This window comes from Acanthopagrus latus, chromosome 7 (genome assembly GCF_904848185.1).
Source record: "Acanthopagrus latus isolate v.2019 chromosome 7, fAcaLat1.1, whole genome shotgun sequence".
NCBI lineage: Eukaryota > Metazoa > Chordata > Actinopteri > Spariformes > Sparidae > Acanthopagrus > Acanthopagrus latus.
In genome coordinates this window covers 24,249,473-24,266,661 of record NC_051045.1, presented here as the reverse complement: position 1 = coordinate 24,266,661, position 17,189 = coordinate 24,249,473, and the positions used below count along the sequence as shown (strand labels likewise).

The window sequence follows — 17,189 nt, the reverse complement described above, 5'->3', positions numbered from 1 at the left end:
GCCAAAAAGAGTGGAGGGAGAGGAAGGCGGGGGGGCGAGGTGATGGAAGGAACAAAGAACGGAGGAGGAGGAGGAGACGTGGAGACTCAGAGGGGGAAAAAGGCCAGTTGCTGCCCCGGGGAAAGCGGGGGGGGGGAAAAAAACAAAAAAAAACGAACGCTCGTGCACTGCACTGTACACATATACGGGATTTTACATCACAAGAAGGCATGAGAGTGGGAGGAAAGACATGCGCGGCAGAGGGCGAAGAGAAAAAAATCATCGGCCGCCGCGAGACGTCCTGCCCAGTAAATGAGAGGGAGCGAGAGAGGTGTCAAAATGAGATCAAGAGATTATAAGAGCGAGGCTGAGAAGGGGAGCGTGGGTCCAAAGGTGCTAATCTGAGGCTGTGCGTGTTACATAAACAGTCTCTGCCTTCCTGCCAGGTTGAAGTCAGGTTGCACGATCCAGCCAGAGCATGTCAGGTCACAGTCACAGCCAGGCCGCTATGTACAGCCAAGGCGAGACGCAGCAGGAGGACACCGCGATAACATGAATGAAACACCGGGTGTGACAACAACAAGGGTTCATCACAGGGCTGGGAAATTAGTCCTCCGGCTTGTTGCCTCAGAGCAGAACCCCCTTTGTAGTGGAGCGCTCACGCGGGTGGACTCGACGGCGTGGTCACACCATAGCGGGTCGAAAGGCTTTTCAAAAGGCCGACTAATCTTATCGGTTAGATTAGTCAGCCTTTTAATGTAATAATGTTAATGTTAGCTGTTAAAATTGCTGCAAACCACGGACACATCCAGTGCTGTGCCATACGTGGCACGTCACAACCACATTACACTGTTATCAGCACAAGGCTGCAAAAGGGGGTCAACAGCAGTTGTGTTTTTGGCTGTAGGGTCCATCTCATGTCATTATTGCACTGACAAAACTGGGTGGTTTTTATTTTAAGGACACCTGCGGACACTTCCAGGCATTTTTGCCGTAACCGAAACAGGCAGGCTAATGCAATCCAAACCATGATGTTTTCCCAGCCCTAACCAATTTTTTTTTTTTTTGCCTTAACCTTAGACCTAAGAAAACCAAAATCACAGCACTGTGACGACAGAGAAATAGAAAACTGAACCTTAAGAAACAAAAAGTTGAATGTCAATTTTTAACATATCTGTGATTGTGCAGACACAAACGTAGCTAACATTTATTCTGACACTTGGGTTGTGATATTGATGTCACCAATATACACTATAAAATATCACTCTTTGATATTGCTGAGAATAGTAAAAAGATGAAAACAAAACGGAAAGGGGATCATGTGTCTACAGCCAAGCTAGCACTGCTGTGAAGCATTCAACCCAGCCGACAGGATCAAATGTTGGTCGGTTGCGTATTTGGTTAACCACAGATACGCTCACATTTTACCTGTTGTGTGGCATTGTGCCATATTGACATTTCGACAAAACGTGTCATTTCACATACTCATTACATGATGATGGTGAAGGCGAAGGGGGTGGTGGTGGTGGTGGATGCAAGGCACCAAGGCTAGCGACTGCAGTTCAAGTGTGAAACCACTGGATATTTGACAAAAATCAGATCTTTTTGAAGAGACGTCGGCACATCTCCAGCCATGTTTGTGGTGAAAATCTTTTCCTAACCCTAACCAAGTAGTTTTTGAGCCTGTTTTACGGAAAGATTGCAACATAAAGAAATGTGAAGTTTCAACTTATTTATGGTTTGCAGGAATGTACATTGATTCTGGTGACTGGGCTGCAAGTAATCAGAAAAAGAGCAGTTTGAGCTGAATTCTAACTAAGATGGCTGACATTCTCAATATAACTACGCTCAAATGCCGATGTTTAATGAGCAGGTAATGTCGACCAGGTTCAATTTCAATGAAATAAAACTGGATTTCGGGGGGATCTGATTCTGTGTACCACAACAAAAGCAAGGGTTGTGCTTGTTGCTTTCCGCCCCATGTTGACCACGTTCACCACTTTACCTTAGCCTCTTAGCTTGCTAACATTTGCTAAGCCGTTCCAACCTATCCAACAGCAAGAGTTAGAGTGGTTTCACTTACAACCTCAAATCACTGCTCACTGTGACTCGTTGTCATTGCACACCGCCTCATTATCTCTTGAACCCCCGTGGCTACACATTTTCAGAGCTTGGCTAACATACTTCACAAGCACCAGGTGCTCCCGAGGTCAATCAAACCTTTCATTTAACTTGAATCAGAAACCTAATCTCAACCTGTGCGCAGCAGATGAGTCTCTGTTTTGACCCCTGGCCCTTCGTTAGCCTGTCGCTAATATCGCACACATTTTCTAAAAAGCACCTAGCGTGAGTCATATTGAAGCAAGCGCTTGTGCACGGCAGCGAGCTGAGTAAAGACTGCGGGGGCAAGTAAAACAAGCTCAAGCTAAAGTTACCAATACACCCTGGGTCCAGTTTCATCTCCAAAATAAATGTTTCAACCAATAACAAACATCCTCAGCGGTTAACTCAGGAACCACCTCCCGTCAGTCTCATCCAGTTGAAAACAAACTAGGCCCACCACAGCAGGACGCTCCTGCTGGTTATAGCCTGTGACGTTAGTGGGAAGGCAGAGCCGCTGCTCTCTTGTTCACTGGGAGGAAGTTAGAGTGTTTGCGCAGTTTCAGCTTTGCGGGAGGTGAAAATAAAAAAGAAGGAAGCTTGAGACTGTTAAAATCAAGGAGGAAAACTTTTTCGAGACGACCGGAGATCGACCAAATCACGACAAAAAAAAAACCTCCTGAATGTCGTCTTCCGTAGCAATCAAGGAAATTTAAAACCAGCATTTTGGTGTGAAAGGTTGCTGGTGAACCTGACGATCTCTGGTCTCCGTACCAAAATGTTGTTAATGAAGTTTTATGACTGCATATTAATATTATTATATTAGCGTGAGGGTGCTTTGAAGCCCCACTTATAACACAACTCATCACATGGCACCAGAACAATGTGGTGAGGTTTAGGAAAAGATCGTTCCTCAGCCTAAAATAATCACCTCCTTTAAACCACTACCGCTCATTGGCTTCACACAGGAGTTAATATACTAAACTTAGACGGTGACCATTAACAACAATATATCTGATTAACATCAGCGCCGTGGGTTTGTCATCATGACCACGTGGGGCAGCTAAGCTAGCATGTAGCTCAGAACACAACCCTGCCAATGTAGCCCACAGCTATGTCACCCCCACCACTCCGCAATTAATTTAACAAGCATTAGCAACCAATTGTAGCTGTCATCTTGTCACATGTACGTAATAGTTAATATGACACTTCCTTTGTTGGCTTTCCCTTTTATTCACCGTTCACAGTAATTGTCTCGAGTAGCAGTGGTCAGGCCGGCTTTGTTATCATAATGTTCCCGTCTGCAGCGCGACTAAAAGGCTTTTTAGAAAAGAGCAGCATTTCCTTTTTAAAGCATGCACTTGATGACTGCAGCCTGGGGAAAGAAGCTGCTCCGTGCACTGGAGGTACGGCAGAAGATAGTTCAGCAGGGCGAACAGGCCGTGGCGAGGACGGGTGTTTTATTCTTTTGGTGTCCGTTTGGCTCTTAAATAATTTTATCCCTATTCAAGTTAGCCGGGGGGGTAAACCGGATGTCTCTAATGCACGGGAGGGGGGGGATCCTCGGAAATTATGTCCAGGAAGTCAAACTTCTTTAGCCTTTGTGAGCCACTGAGTGGTTTTCATGTGAAACAGTGCTCCAACGCTGTATCCGTTTCTCACAATAGGTCACTTTACCAATATCACTGATGCTGCTGTAGATGATTTTCAGTGCGGTTTCAATCACCTGCTGCAGAGCCTTTCCTGTCCTCTGCCGTGCAAGAGCCATGCCAGTAAGGACTATATTTAGAGTATGCTCTAAATTTAACTTTGATTTATTTTTCACTCATGCATTTTTCACAGTGCGTTTCACTGGCGCTGTTATTTTCAGTTGAGTTTCTGTATTCTATAAGTGATACCACGGCTATCTGTCATTGTGTTTAACCTACATTTATCTGGCGGTCATCAAACGATCATATTGGCACATTGAACATTTGGAACCGTTTTGGGTCAGTCCTCAAAAGAGGCTCTCTTCATTTCACACTTTTACGCTAAGTTAAGTTGACAGACTCTAAAACTGGACCAAAGGGAAACCTGCTGGGTCCCAGTGACACACTGACCAGCCACCTGTTTGGACTGCACCCAGGTCAGGTTGTAGGAACCCTGTGTAGAACTAACCCCGAGCCAACAAGGGATAGCACTGGATAAGATAAATGTTATCGATAAGTGTCACAGCAGCCGAGGGCGAACAGATTCTGTATTGATGAATTACATTAAAAAAGGCCTCGATCAGCAACATCTAATCTGTGCAAATAAAGTATGAAAAAGACATGGTACTCAGTCTTACCTACACCAACACAAACACAAATGTAAACCAAAAAACACAGGGCCTTGCTGAATTGAAAACGGAATATGAGGTGATGAGGTAACGTCTGTATGCCTCGCAACATGTCACAGTTAGTGGCAGGTACTGTCACACACTAATCCACTTTATCTCACTGGGTCCGGTTGTTGACCAACTCCAATTATGCAAAAGTTGAGATTATCTCTAAAACAGGATTTAGCTGACCGACTGAGATTACTGGACGGGGGGCGGGGGGGGGACAGAGACCCTCCTACACGCTGTGCGTGACTCTGCCAGCACAGCAGGTATTACTGTGTGCACCTTTGTGGTAAATTCACATTTGCTTGTCCTCACCATTTCTCAACGCTTCACACAATCAATTTGGTTCAGAAAGTGAGAAAACGTTTCATTTTTCATTCCTCTCCATGCGGCCATTTCATTATTCTGTTTGTGTCGCAGTGATTCAAACATTTCCTCTTCTCGTCAGATTTAAAAGGATCCGCTTTTGACCTCATCTGATACCAGACTGATTGTTTAGGAGCACTGTGAGAAATTATGAATCACACAGCGGGGAGACTGAGGACAAATAGTCATACAATATTAATTCCTTTCTGCGTGGTTGACCTACTTCCAGCGCGTGAGGTATAGGTTGAACGAGCAGCAGTGACACCCTGTATAATCAGACAGCCTTGCATCCTATTGATCTCAGTCATATTCACGCATCCAAAGTCCGGCACCGCATTGATTTTACCACCGATCCTTCTTCACTGGTCAAATGTGTGTCTGTGTGTGTTTCTGTCTAGCCATCTGTGTGTGTGTGTGTACTGGTCTTAAATGGGACTAAAGGAGCAGCGGGTCATGGGAGAGGGTCGCTCACGTGTTAGGGATTGTGATGACATGGAGTGTGTGTGCATTAAGCTGTTGGTATAGACTAAGCTGTGGGACATCGGGTTAACGCATCCCCTCAGCACTTTTTCTGTTGAGCTACGGGTGGATGGAGCTGTAGAGAGAGAAACTGAGACATTACAAACAATCAAGCCTCTTTACCTGTAATGCAAAGGATCATAATAATAAACATATTGTGATCATTATTATTATAGCTATTATACTCGTCACCATATAGAGAAAGTGTGCAAGTTGAAGTTGGAATGCAGTTACATTGAACATAATGTAACCAGTATTCCTGGGTGTAGAGACACAGCTCAAGTAAACTGATTACCGTATTGATTAACGCAGACTAGAAGAACAAATGACCTTGTAACCAACAATGGCCAACAAGCTCATAAGGCTGGAAATCCCTCACTATAACCTACAACTCAAACAGATAGCTAGATAGATAGATAGATGGCTAGATAGATGCTCTGCTGCCCCCATGTGGCAGTTTTAGCTACTACAACTGAGCAATAACCACACATGTACCATCTTAATATAAAAACACTTACCCTTGTTGTATGAACACGCCATATTATAATCATAGTGATAATAACTATAATCCTAGTATAAATACACGTATATTCATAAACCTCATACAGTTTAAAGGCCTCGTGTGCGCCCGTGTGGTTGCCTTTAGCTATAACCAAAGATCTAACGGTCTCAAGATAGGTCACGTCACACCCCGTTACAACCTAACAGATGGCTAGAAGTATCTTGACAACCTTGAATCCCAAACGAGTAGACGATATACGTGCAATGTATGTAAGAGATAGAGCATAAAGGCCTCAACCACAGTGGTTTAGAGACTGCTCCAGTCTACTGCACTCAGATTAGCGGTCGTCAGCTAGCAAGCTAATTCCACTGTAACCTTAAGACTCAGCGTCATGTCGTCGTATCCCAGCTCAGTTAAAGGTCACGAACAGGTTTAAAACGCAGGTATACTAACGTGTCTGTGTAGCTGTATTCGGAAATAAAGAACCCGCGTGTGAGGTTCACTTAGGGTTCATAAACCGACGACTCGTCTTGGCGGTACCATCCGGTCCCATGGTGTAATGGTTAGCACTCTGGACTTTGAATCCAGCGATCCGAGTTCAAATCTCGGTGGGACCTCGTCCTTTTGCGTGTAGACGGGCAACGATACCGTAAAAGTGAATGAACGGCAGATGATGAGTGGCGCATTAGTAAAACTGTAACTATCACAAACTAAACAGCAGAACCGTTTGCCTCGTTTGTCGCTCATCATCGAAACCCTCTCTGACCACTTCACCTCTGTACCTGCAATACTCTGAACCTTAACCTAAAATCTAAATGTCAGATCTCAAATTCATGGTAGGCTTGAGTGGAGTGCATTTTAACTTTAGACTTCAGACATTTATTTATCCCACATTGGGGAAATTTACTCATCACTGTAGCAGGTGAACAGACATAGAGACATACAATAAGAACAGAACTTGTAATACTAAAGGAATAAGGAGAAAGATAAAATATAATAAAATGAAAATTTAGAGAGGACAATATCTTATGTTAAATAGCTGATGTGGTGTTATGTGTTTGATCTACATCAACCTTGGGAAATCATACTGTGACAAATAATTTCACACAGAAGTACACAGCTCGCAGGGTTTATGTTCAAACAACTTTATTTCCACGCATAAAAGGCAGTGTTAAAAATATATATACAATCATATTCTTAAATCGAACATTTCTTTTGAGCTTTCATTGGAATGTTTGTCAAATTTCTCTACAAATATGACCATGACAGCTTTTTTTTTCTCTACTGGGCAGCACTGTGAAGGGTAGGATCCCTGTGCAGAATGAATTGAGAGACAACCTACAGGCCTTTTAACAGAACTTTCTCATACTCGGCTCTTTTCTTACCACAACATTGTTTTGTTGGGTCAGTGTACCCTGCTTGTATCCACACCGGAACATCTGTGTTCCCAGTGCAATGTGCTTGGAGAGAACGCCAAATAAATGTGCTACTGTGTAACCTTTGAGCACAAGGCTTGCTCAGCCTTCCAAATTCAAAGGGTGCCAGTGTACGTACAGCATGGTACATGTGCAATAGTTACATCTCCATCAAGGGGCAGTGATTGTGCATTGTTGTATTTGAAAAAAGCATATTGTAACAATAATAAAAACAGGGAAACAGTCTATGTTAAGGATCAAAACAACAGTAACACAGAATATGACAAAGCATCTGGACACTGTAATCACAAAAGACATCACACATCTTTGAAATGATCTTCTTCTCATGCTGACTGAAGGGAAGAGATGGGCAAAAAATGTGTTGCCAACATTTTACACACTAACTTGCAAAGTGTGGTTTTGTCTGTAAAAAGCTACATTTTTGGCACAGAAACATTTCAAAATGGAATTCTAGACATGGAGCACAATGTCATGTTTTGTTGTTTTCATCGGATGTATTACAATACAATGAATGTCATGATAAAAACTAAGGATTGTAGGAAATGAAATAGTTAGATCCCCCAACCCCACCCCCATCAATTGTAACAAAGCTGGATAGTCTATTTGTGATACACACCATGGTGTTTTTTTTTACTGTACTACAAAATACACCCCGACGCTGTGTTTTTAATGGAGTGAGTGAGGAGAATCAGCAGGGGTGAAATGATTGCAGCACCCCACAGCTCGATTATCTCTGCACCAGTGATTCTCCTGTACTCAAAACTCTGCTCCCATTTTCAATGTAGGTCAGTTTGTAACCCATAATGTTTCAGCCCATAATTTAGTCCTGGAGGTAAATGGGTTTAAATCAGGTGAGGCTCAACATATGGGGTAGAGTACTTAAACACATCTTTAGCTGTCGGGCAGGCAGCCTGTTGCACTCGGGGAGAAATTTACTCGCATACAGATCTCCACAGTTTTGTCTCTTACCAGGCTGCATGAGCTGATATCAGCCATGAACAGCCCCTTCAAACGTAGTCAGTTCCACACTCAGCAAGGTCTTTCAATTGCCACAAATGTCGGCCTCAATTATAACGACTTTGTCAAACTAAAGGTTCATTTAGGAATACATATAGCAACCGTCAATGTTCATTTTACAGCAATAATGGGGGCATAAAGGGTTTCCTCAGTTTAGTGTCCAAAAAAACATTTGGAAAAGATTCTTATTCTAACGTTACTGCCCTACAAAGGCAAATCCAATGAACTACAAAAAAACTGAAGTTGGCAAAAAGGTTTAAAGTTCACAGGTTGGATGGCAATAATTGATGTAAAAGCTGTAATGCCATCATTTTCTGCCTTTATAGTCTCTGTTTTACTCCCCCGCAAACATTATCATAGATCCTGAGACAAAGTGACCTGACCGAGGAAAGATATTGAAGGAATTCAAGGTGACAAACTAAAGTCGACCACAATAGTTTAAGTTGTTAAAACTTTTTAGCTTGTAGAACTTGCACATAATAGTCTAGATTACGTGGTAATTCTGAGGTTTCCTGACTTAATTCTAAGGTGGAGTCAACTTTTAAAATGTATAGTGTAGCTGCAAACACTACTTAAAGCCAATCTTCACAAAACGCAGAGGTTCTTTTTGGGTAGCCCTCTTGCCCATTTTAACTAGTTCGTTTAAGAAAATCCAGTTACACATCAGCATAAATGTATATCTGTCCACCTTATACTGAAATGTGTAGTGCTTTACAATTTAATGATTTTACATTTGATTTGACCACAGCAAAAACGATACGAATTTCGCGAGGCTAGGGTCAAAAAGAGACCCGACTGCTACTGTGCTGCTTTACTGTTAGCAGGATTTTTAGCTTGGTAATGTTTGCGGCTTTTTTCTTCACCCACTGTCTCATTTATTTTTATGGAAGAACAATTACTGAATTACTAGATGTCATTAAAGTAGATAGATTCCAAATACACGTAATGGATAGGAAATCAGCAGGCCTAAATAAATGCAGGTTTAGCTTTAGCTGAAGCTAGCTGTGATTATTCATTAGCTTTAACTTGATATAACCACAGGCGTGTTAACTGCTTTGTTTTAGCTTATTTTGCTTATACTGCTGTAGCTAACAACTTGCTTTAGCTGACTTGCTTTAGCGACCGTGTTGCTTTAGCTGATGTTTTGGCTGGCTGTGACAGAAATTGCAGTAAGTGTGATGACAACATTCCTACTAGAAACCCTGGCAATACGCCACCTGAAGGCAGTTACTACAATTTGGATTTTAGCTCAGTGTTTCGATTACACCCTGTATTAGTACGTAAGAGGTTTTCTATATGCTAATATACAAGTCAGATTTTTAGGTCTTTCCTCAGATTCTGTCAAACATATAGGCCTAGTTATGTTTTTTACCTGTGTAAGGCAGACAAGACCAAAATGCATTTAAAAAAAAAAGTTAATAAAATTATTATTTTTCTTACATGTACACAGGAACTCTTGAACAATGATTGTGTGTTGCTTTTGTTGTCTACCATGTTAACACAAGAGACTGGATTTTCTGAAAAAAAAAAAGACTCAATGGGGATATTGGCTTTCTGCAGGCCAGTGAAGATTCTATTATCTGTCTTAGATAAAAGCATGTAAAAGAGCATTTAGATCACATCAGTGGGCTATGACGTTTATTGGTCACAGTGGAGCACTGGTTAAGCATGCAGAGGCTTCATAAGGCAAGATTACACAAACGCAACTCTGCATTTGTGATATCAGAAGTCGCAGGTTTGCCCCTTTCTCTCCGCTCTGATAGGAAATACATCATAAAAACCAGAACAACAATACAGAAACACACAAGTGGACTTCATGACACCATGATATAAATGATTTTTAGATTTTTTGGAAAAGTTTTACTTACTGTAAAAACGTGTGTGTGTGTGTGTGTGTGAGCACCACATGTTTTTTTTTTTTTTTTTTTTTTAAGTGCTTTGCAGAACTTTTGTACAATCACAAAACCTTTATGTTGAAGATTCACCTGCAATCTCTGTGTTGCCCTTTCTGTGTCTACACATACAAGTGAGCGTGTTTGCTTTTGGTACCACAACCGTCACCTCTCGGCTTGCTCCAGTCAGATGTCAGTGGTCTCCAGCTTGCTGAACACGTCGGCGTCCCCGTTGCTGCACGTCTTGTTGTTCTTCTGCCCACCGTTGGACAGGAAGTTTTCGCCGTGTCCGGGAGGTGCAGGAACGGGCGCCTCCAAGTTGATGGTGGCGCGGCTGGTTTCGGTGATGGAGGAGCTGTGGTAGTTGAAGTGGCTGTTGGTGATGGGTGTGTTTCCCCAGCCGGTTTTACCCCAGGCGGACTTCCACTGAACCCACTTCCTCCGCAGCGCTGTCTGGGCCTGAACGTCAACAATGATAGTCAACTTATATGTATTTCTCAAAAACCTATTTTCTCTCATTTTGTTTGGTTATTTTATATTTTTGCTGTAGTTTGAGACATTAACATCTAAATTTCCTCTCAGGATCATAGCTAATGATCTACATGGAGTCTGTGTTACAGCTCTTAGCTATTAACAGTCTCTATCGTTTGAATTAACTCACCTCAGCATTGCAGAAACAGAATATAATCGCCACCAGGAGTCCCTGCAATGTTATAGAACATAAATCAAATATGCATACATTAACTGATGTCAGTGAGATAATCCTATAAATAAATAATATCACCCAGTTTATTTATTTATTTCAAGTGGAACAAATGAAGCATAGTTCCTTTTTCTCTAGTTGCTGTGAATTTTATAATTGGCTTCCACAGGACGCCAGTTCGACTTGGATTAATACAAGGAGCATCTGAATGTGGAACTTCCAAAAACAGGAGGCCAAACAGCACTTGTTCAAGGTAGAGTGGATATATCATGCTCTACAGTGGAATGGAACCTGTTTAAGAGCCCTTAATTTGATGTTGATGCTTAATGAAAACGGCGGGGGTTTAACTGTGCTTATCACTAACAAAAGCAAACACCATGTGTTTGAAACAAAACTTTCACAATCTTGTAAATCGAGATGTATTCACGAGGAACACCCCGCAGATCACTGGTGCCAGTATCGTTGATTCCGTACCTGGAAGTGGCTGAAGATGTGATTAAAGAAATCATAGATGGCCCGGCTGATGCGTCCGTCTGGCCTCCAGGGGAATATGATGTATTGGACTCCCAGCAGAGGGACGAGGATGAGGGTGGCTCTCACCGCCTTCATGTAGGCCGTGCTCTCGGCGCAGTGGGTTTCTTTCAGCTTGGTGATCAGGACCCGGACGATGTTCAGGAGGAAGAAAAAGTTCACCTAGGAGAAGTGAAAGTAACAGTCGGAAGAGACCCGACAGGGACAGAATGTGTATGTTTCTGATACACAGCAAGGGAAGGCACATTTTTGCACAACATCTAAGGAGCTACAACAATTAACCAGATGGTGGCACTGTAACTACATAACGAGTTCAAGGACGGCGGCCTGCTCTCTTCCTGTTTATCTGCACGGCATTTCAATGGAGAGAGTGCACATCTTATTTTGAGCTCTGCAGTAAACATTTCCTGCCAATAGGCATGTTCAGCCTCTTCGAGTGTGCTACATTTTCACCACATTTTGTCCTGGAGCCCTACAAAATGATGCTGCGTTTCAGACCGCTCGTAACACACCACTCAATGTCAGATGCCTGATGTCACACAGCAATGGCAGCACCCATGGGGAGAGGGTATGATGTACTTGCAGCTGACAGTATTTTTATTAGGCTAGTGATCTGAATACTAAGATTTCTGTGTCTCGTGTTTCTGTCCTGTCAAATACAATGCATGATGGCGCCTGTTACCTCACGTGTTGTTATTTAAATTTTCTGCTACTTCATTTTTCCACCCCACAACAATTTTGAGGCACATATTGTGCTTTTACGCCGCTACATTTATTTGATTAAGTTACTAGTTATTTTTGAGATTACAGTAATAAGAAGAATTTATTTTACCAGCAATCAGATTAAAACAAGAAAACATTCTGATTGTCAGAAGAATACTGAACGTCGTACTTGTCGACCAATAGCCTACAGTATCAACTTTATGTAAAATATATGTATGATGTTCTTTTACTTTTTTTTACTACTTTTGACACTATTATCAAATACTTTAAGACTTTTACTCAAGTCCTATTTGTATAAGTGACTATTACACCAAAGTAATAACTTAACACAGCAACTCTACTTTTACTCAGTAATGACTTCTGTGTACTTAATACAACTCTGCCAGAGACATCACTTCGTTCCAGTTTTGTTATTGTTCAGTTTTAGCGTCGTGCACCTGAAACGTTTGGAGGTCGGAATCTGGACTTTGGCTAGAAAGCAGCATTAAAAACCGACTGATAACTGACAGTTGTGTGTTTGGATCGACTCTGTATTTTCATCTTTTTAACATCAAAGTTAAAGTTGCAAGATAAAATCTGATTGATTATTTCATAGTAGTATATATGGTATACTTTGATTAATTACTCACAAGCAGTGCAGCTTGAACGGGCCCATGGATGATATACAGCAGGTGTGTCTCTGAGCTGATCCAACACCTGAAACGAGCGAGAACAAAGTGACACCTTTCCGATGAGCTTTCACGTGCACGGTGACATAACAGGGCTCAATGGAAGCCGGAATCAATCATCGTTAGCAGCGCACTCAGCAGACAGGCTTATCGATATCTTTTAGTCCCTCTCTGCCTGAAAATGATCAAAGAGCGATCTGAGGGGAAGGTCACTCGAAGGGAGGGAGAAACCCCCATTCAGTAGTGATGAGACAGTCGACTGCATACTGCAACATTCCCGGTCTCGATCTGGGCTTGGACATACAGTTGAGGCCATGAAATAAATGTAGACATCAAATATCTTACTTGTCGTTGAAGTAGAGGCCGCGAGCCACAGCGTATATGACAGCAGGAACAATGGGAAAACCTTTGAAGCGAAAGAAGAGAAAACACAGAGTGACTGACATCCTGAATCTCTGCACAGAGCTCTGCAGCTGCATCACAAGATAAAAAACAAAACAACAACAACAACAACATAAAAGTAAACCAGCACCTTAAAATGTTAATAGAATATTCAGTCATTAGTAGTACAGTACTTTTAACTAACCTTCGAGGTATAGACCATGTTCACATGGCAGCCATTTTCCTCAGGTTGAGAAGAACTAATGCTGGGATAATGTTATGCTGCTGTGTTCCACTGTGTTGCAAGATGGATACATGTGGGTAATCTGACAATTTGTCATCATTTCACCAGTTACAAATTGATATGCAAGTGAAAATCTGAAGGGACATCCGGCTATATTTAAAGTTAAAACTTTTTATTTCTTTATAAACACCACGTTAGCTTTCATTTTCACTTCCAGGCTTGATATATATGTTGATATTTTGGAACAAATTCACAACTTCTCTGTGACATCTTGTAATACTATCAAGCAGTGTTACAGTATGATGCTAACTAAGGAGTGGTAGAGGCTGCTAAGGTTAGCTGTTAGCTGTCTAAGGGATGTCAATTTATTATCAAAAAATATTTGTGAAATACAGCCTGATGGTGGCTCAGATTTTCACTGTCCTGATCAATCAGGAAACAGCAAAATGATAACGACTTGTCAGATTCACTAGGCTGCGTTTATGGGACTTGCAACCCAGAACACAGCAGTACCACATTCGAGCTTCCCAGCCTGAGCATGACATCAGAAGAAAATGGCTGCCGTTTTAGTTTAAACATTGTGGGAAGCTTCCTTGCCGAGAGTCAGATGTGTCATGGTCCTGAGTTGAGTGTGATTTCCAGTTTTAAGCTGAAAGCCTCATCTTGTGTGTCATGTTTTACTTTCCACTTCCTGTCTTTGTCTTTTTCCTGCTTGTTTTCTGTGCTCACCTGTGTGTCATTTCCCTCTTTATCTCATGTGCTCACATTTGGGTCCCTTTTGTGTTGAACGATAACAAGATGAAAAGGCCGATAGATCTTTATCTGTTCAAAATCTACAATCAGGAGACGGCTTCTTAGCTTAGCATAAAGAGTGGAAACAGGGGGAAACTGTTAGCCTGTGTCACAAACTAAGACAGAATACTGTATGAAGTTATGCTGATTCAACACAAAAACTCAAGTTTAACAATTCCTACTTTATTATTATAATGTATTGTTGATTTTCAACAAACAAAGTTGCGTGAATTACACAAATGATATATAATTTCTTTCGGTGCTAAGATACGCTAACCAGCTGCTGACTGTAGCTTCATATTGCTCATACTGACATGAGAGCAGTATAAATCTTCTAATCTATCTCCAGGCAAGAAAACTAACTAATGAATCTCCCAAAATGTTACATTATTCCTTTGAATGAGTAACTTTAGTTCGCTTTCTCTACTGCACACGGGCCATGCCCATCACAGGCAGGCTATACCGTAAAGATATAAAAAGATGCGAGCAGTGAGAGACATAAAAATCCATTACTAATACATAAGAGCTGGTTGGGTCCATTAGAGATGAAATGAAAAGAACACTTTTCTAAGCACGGGTACATCCAGGCTTCAAGGGTACATTTTTGCACTGAATCAAGGTTGAAAATGGATGTTCTCAATGCAACAAAAGCATTGAAGTGTAAAGTACACTGTATAGTGCTCTCATATATTCAGGTGGACTTTTAAGTAAATAATTGTTTGCCACTTGGAAGACTTTACTGTGTTTGTGGGGGATAATGCAGTGACTCTGCACTCAGGAGTCGTACTCAGGAGGTATCCTGAGGTACTGCAAGTGCACTATGATACTTAAACGCTGTCACTGTAGACATTGTATTAATTAGTGGAAATCAGTGCAATTATAGGCATGCATGTTGTTGTTATGGACATGACCACAAGATAGAAGCAGCCTGTACTTAAAACAAAATGAAATAGTCTTGGAGATGCCGGCAAAATATCAGATCCTCCCGACTCACCCCATCCCAAGACGTGGTACCAGAAGAGCTGCTGTTCCCCAACAAAGACGGCCACTATGATTAGTGTATGGAGGTAGATGCCTTCACACAGCATCCAGAAGTAATTGGAAGTAGACGTATAGTGAACCAGGACAGCCAGGATCTTACAGCTCACCTGACAGACATAGAATAGTAAGACTTCGCTTAACGTAGAGCCACCCACAGTTTGAGTAATGCCCTATGATTTGGCTCATAGGACCTAACGAGCACACCATTATGTTAAAGGTGTTAGTTAGATGAAATACAGATAAAGTCAGTGGCTCACTTCGTTGCTGGCGTGGTTTGCTTGGTTATTGGCCACAAGTGAGAGCCACATTATGGTAATAATGGAGTTGAAGATAAAGGAGAGAAACATGTTCTTGTGGAGGGAGATTCTCTGGCAACTCAGACTCCTGAAAAACAAATACAGACAGAGAAACCAAAGGGACAACAATTTTAGCTTAAAAGAACTTTAAAATCAACTTAAATTATCAACAGAACGTGAAGAAACGTGAGGAACAGTTTTGATATTACGTGAAAGACCTCTTTGTATTGCAAAGCTAGCCCTGGGCCGGAAAACTTCTTACTCCCCTGGACTAGCTACACAGCTAACTGAGCTAACAAGCAAACAGTGACAAACAGAATACAGTTAGCAGCAGTTAGCTTCTCTGGTGATATGCATTCAGCGGGTCTTTACATTTCTACAGGTGGTATTCTAAATCTGACTACACCATATTTCACATACCTTATTTTATAGCCCAAATTTAAAAACTTCAAAAAAAAAAAAAATCCTATTTTTCATTACGCAGTATCTTTTAAATCTCTTCTTTAAAGTCACTTATTGTATACAGTTGTTGTTTTTTTTTAAAAATGTTTTATCTTTTTTGTATCTCAAGTATTTGGTCTTATTATATGTCTAACTGTAAAGAACTTGGTAACTTTCTTTTTGAAAGTTTCTATATGAATTAAGTAATATTATTCTTATATTTAAGCAAAGTGTTATTGATTAAATAATGGGAACTGAAATAATGGGAACTGGGAATAATGGGAATTAAAACAGGTCAAATAAAGTAAGAGAAGTATACAAAGACTGCATAACTGTTAAAGCAGATCAGATGTCAGAGAAGTCCTTACTCACTTGAAGTAGGAGAAGATGATCAGACAGATGATCAGGGACACAATGGACAGGACGTGACCCACCATGGCCAGGTAGTAAAGACTGATCGCAAACTGGGTGGACAAAGTGTTTTATTTCATGATAAATATATGTTAATTTACCTATGAGGGATGTTTATATGTTATAGGTTTAAGAGAGAATCAAGGTGAAAGCAGGTACAATGTTTGCATCTTTACAGTATGTTAACAAAAGCTCAGTGTCTTATCTGCAGCACAAAAGAAAGCAAAGGAAACATCTGTAAAAAATACGAGTCCTTTGGGAAAATTGAGAAAAGAAAGTGTTTCCTGAATGGCCACAGATTTAGGTGTTGGCCAAATGTCATGGCAATTAAATTAGATTCATGGAACAATGTCTAAGACTGGCTTTACAATGATAGAGACATCTGCGAGCCTCGCCCTCCACCAGGTGGACCAAACCCTGAATGACTTGCAAGTCAGTACAACCTGAACTATGAGGTGAATTACAGCCAATCATTGTTTTAAGTCGTATGGTTACTATGCATCAGTCCACATGAAAGAGAACTGAGAACCTTGATTTTTGGTTTTGATTATCCAATAAATTACTCTAATTTGGCGCAAGGAGCCAAACACTTTGAAACCCTCTCACAAACAGTACTTCTGATCGCGTTTTACCTTGAGTTTGTCCTTGGTGTAGAACTGACACTGGGTGTAGTTAGTCCAGACTCTGTTGCTCTCTGGATGGTGGAACCACTGGCCATCAGAATTACACACTTTGGTAACCTTCTCTGTAGAAGACGTATTCATTTCCATTACATCAACGTGTTT

General features: G+C 41.4%; 1 protein-coding gene and 1 non-coding gene across 3 annotated transcripts in view; one reads left to right on the top strand and one right to left on the bottom strand.

The window, feature by feature from the left end:
- Window positions 1-6,373: 6,373 nt before the first annotated feature.
- On the top strand, window positions 6,374-6,445 carry trnaq-uug. The gene has a single exon. It is a non-coding gene; the product is annotated as a tRNA-Gln (tRNA).
- A 507-nt stretch (window positions 6,446-6,952) lies between these two features.
- Window positions 6,953-17,189, bottom strand: part of calcrl2 (calcitonin receptor-like 2) — a 29,222-nt gene continuing 18,985 nt past the window's right edge. For both annotated transcript variants that reach the window (XM_037102801.1, XM_037102802.1), the window contains 9 exons: window positions 17,037-17,149; window positions 16,366-16,457; window positions 15,514-15,640; window positions 15,210-15,363; window positions 13,144-13,204; window positions 12,760-12,826; window positions 11,351-11,569; window positions 10,835-10,876; window positions 6,953-10,632 (listed from right to left, as the gene is read on the bottom strand). In XM_037102801.1, coding sequence (XP_036958696.1) covers window positions 10,360-10,632; window positions 10,835-10,876; window positions 11,351-11,569; window positions 12,760-12,826; window positions 13,144-13,204; window positions 15,210-15,363; window positions 15,514-15,640; window positions 16,366-16,457; window positions 17,037-17,149 — 1,148 coding nt within the window. In that variant the 3' untranslated portion in view covers window positions 6,953-10,359. The remainder of the gene's footprint in view (window positions 10,633-10,834; window positions 10,877-11,350; window positions 11,570-12,759; window positions 12,827-13,143; window positions 13,205-15,209; window positions 15,364-15,513; window positions 15,641-16,365; window positions 16,458-17,036; window positions 17,150-17,189) is intronic.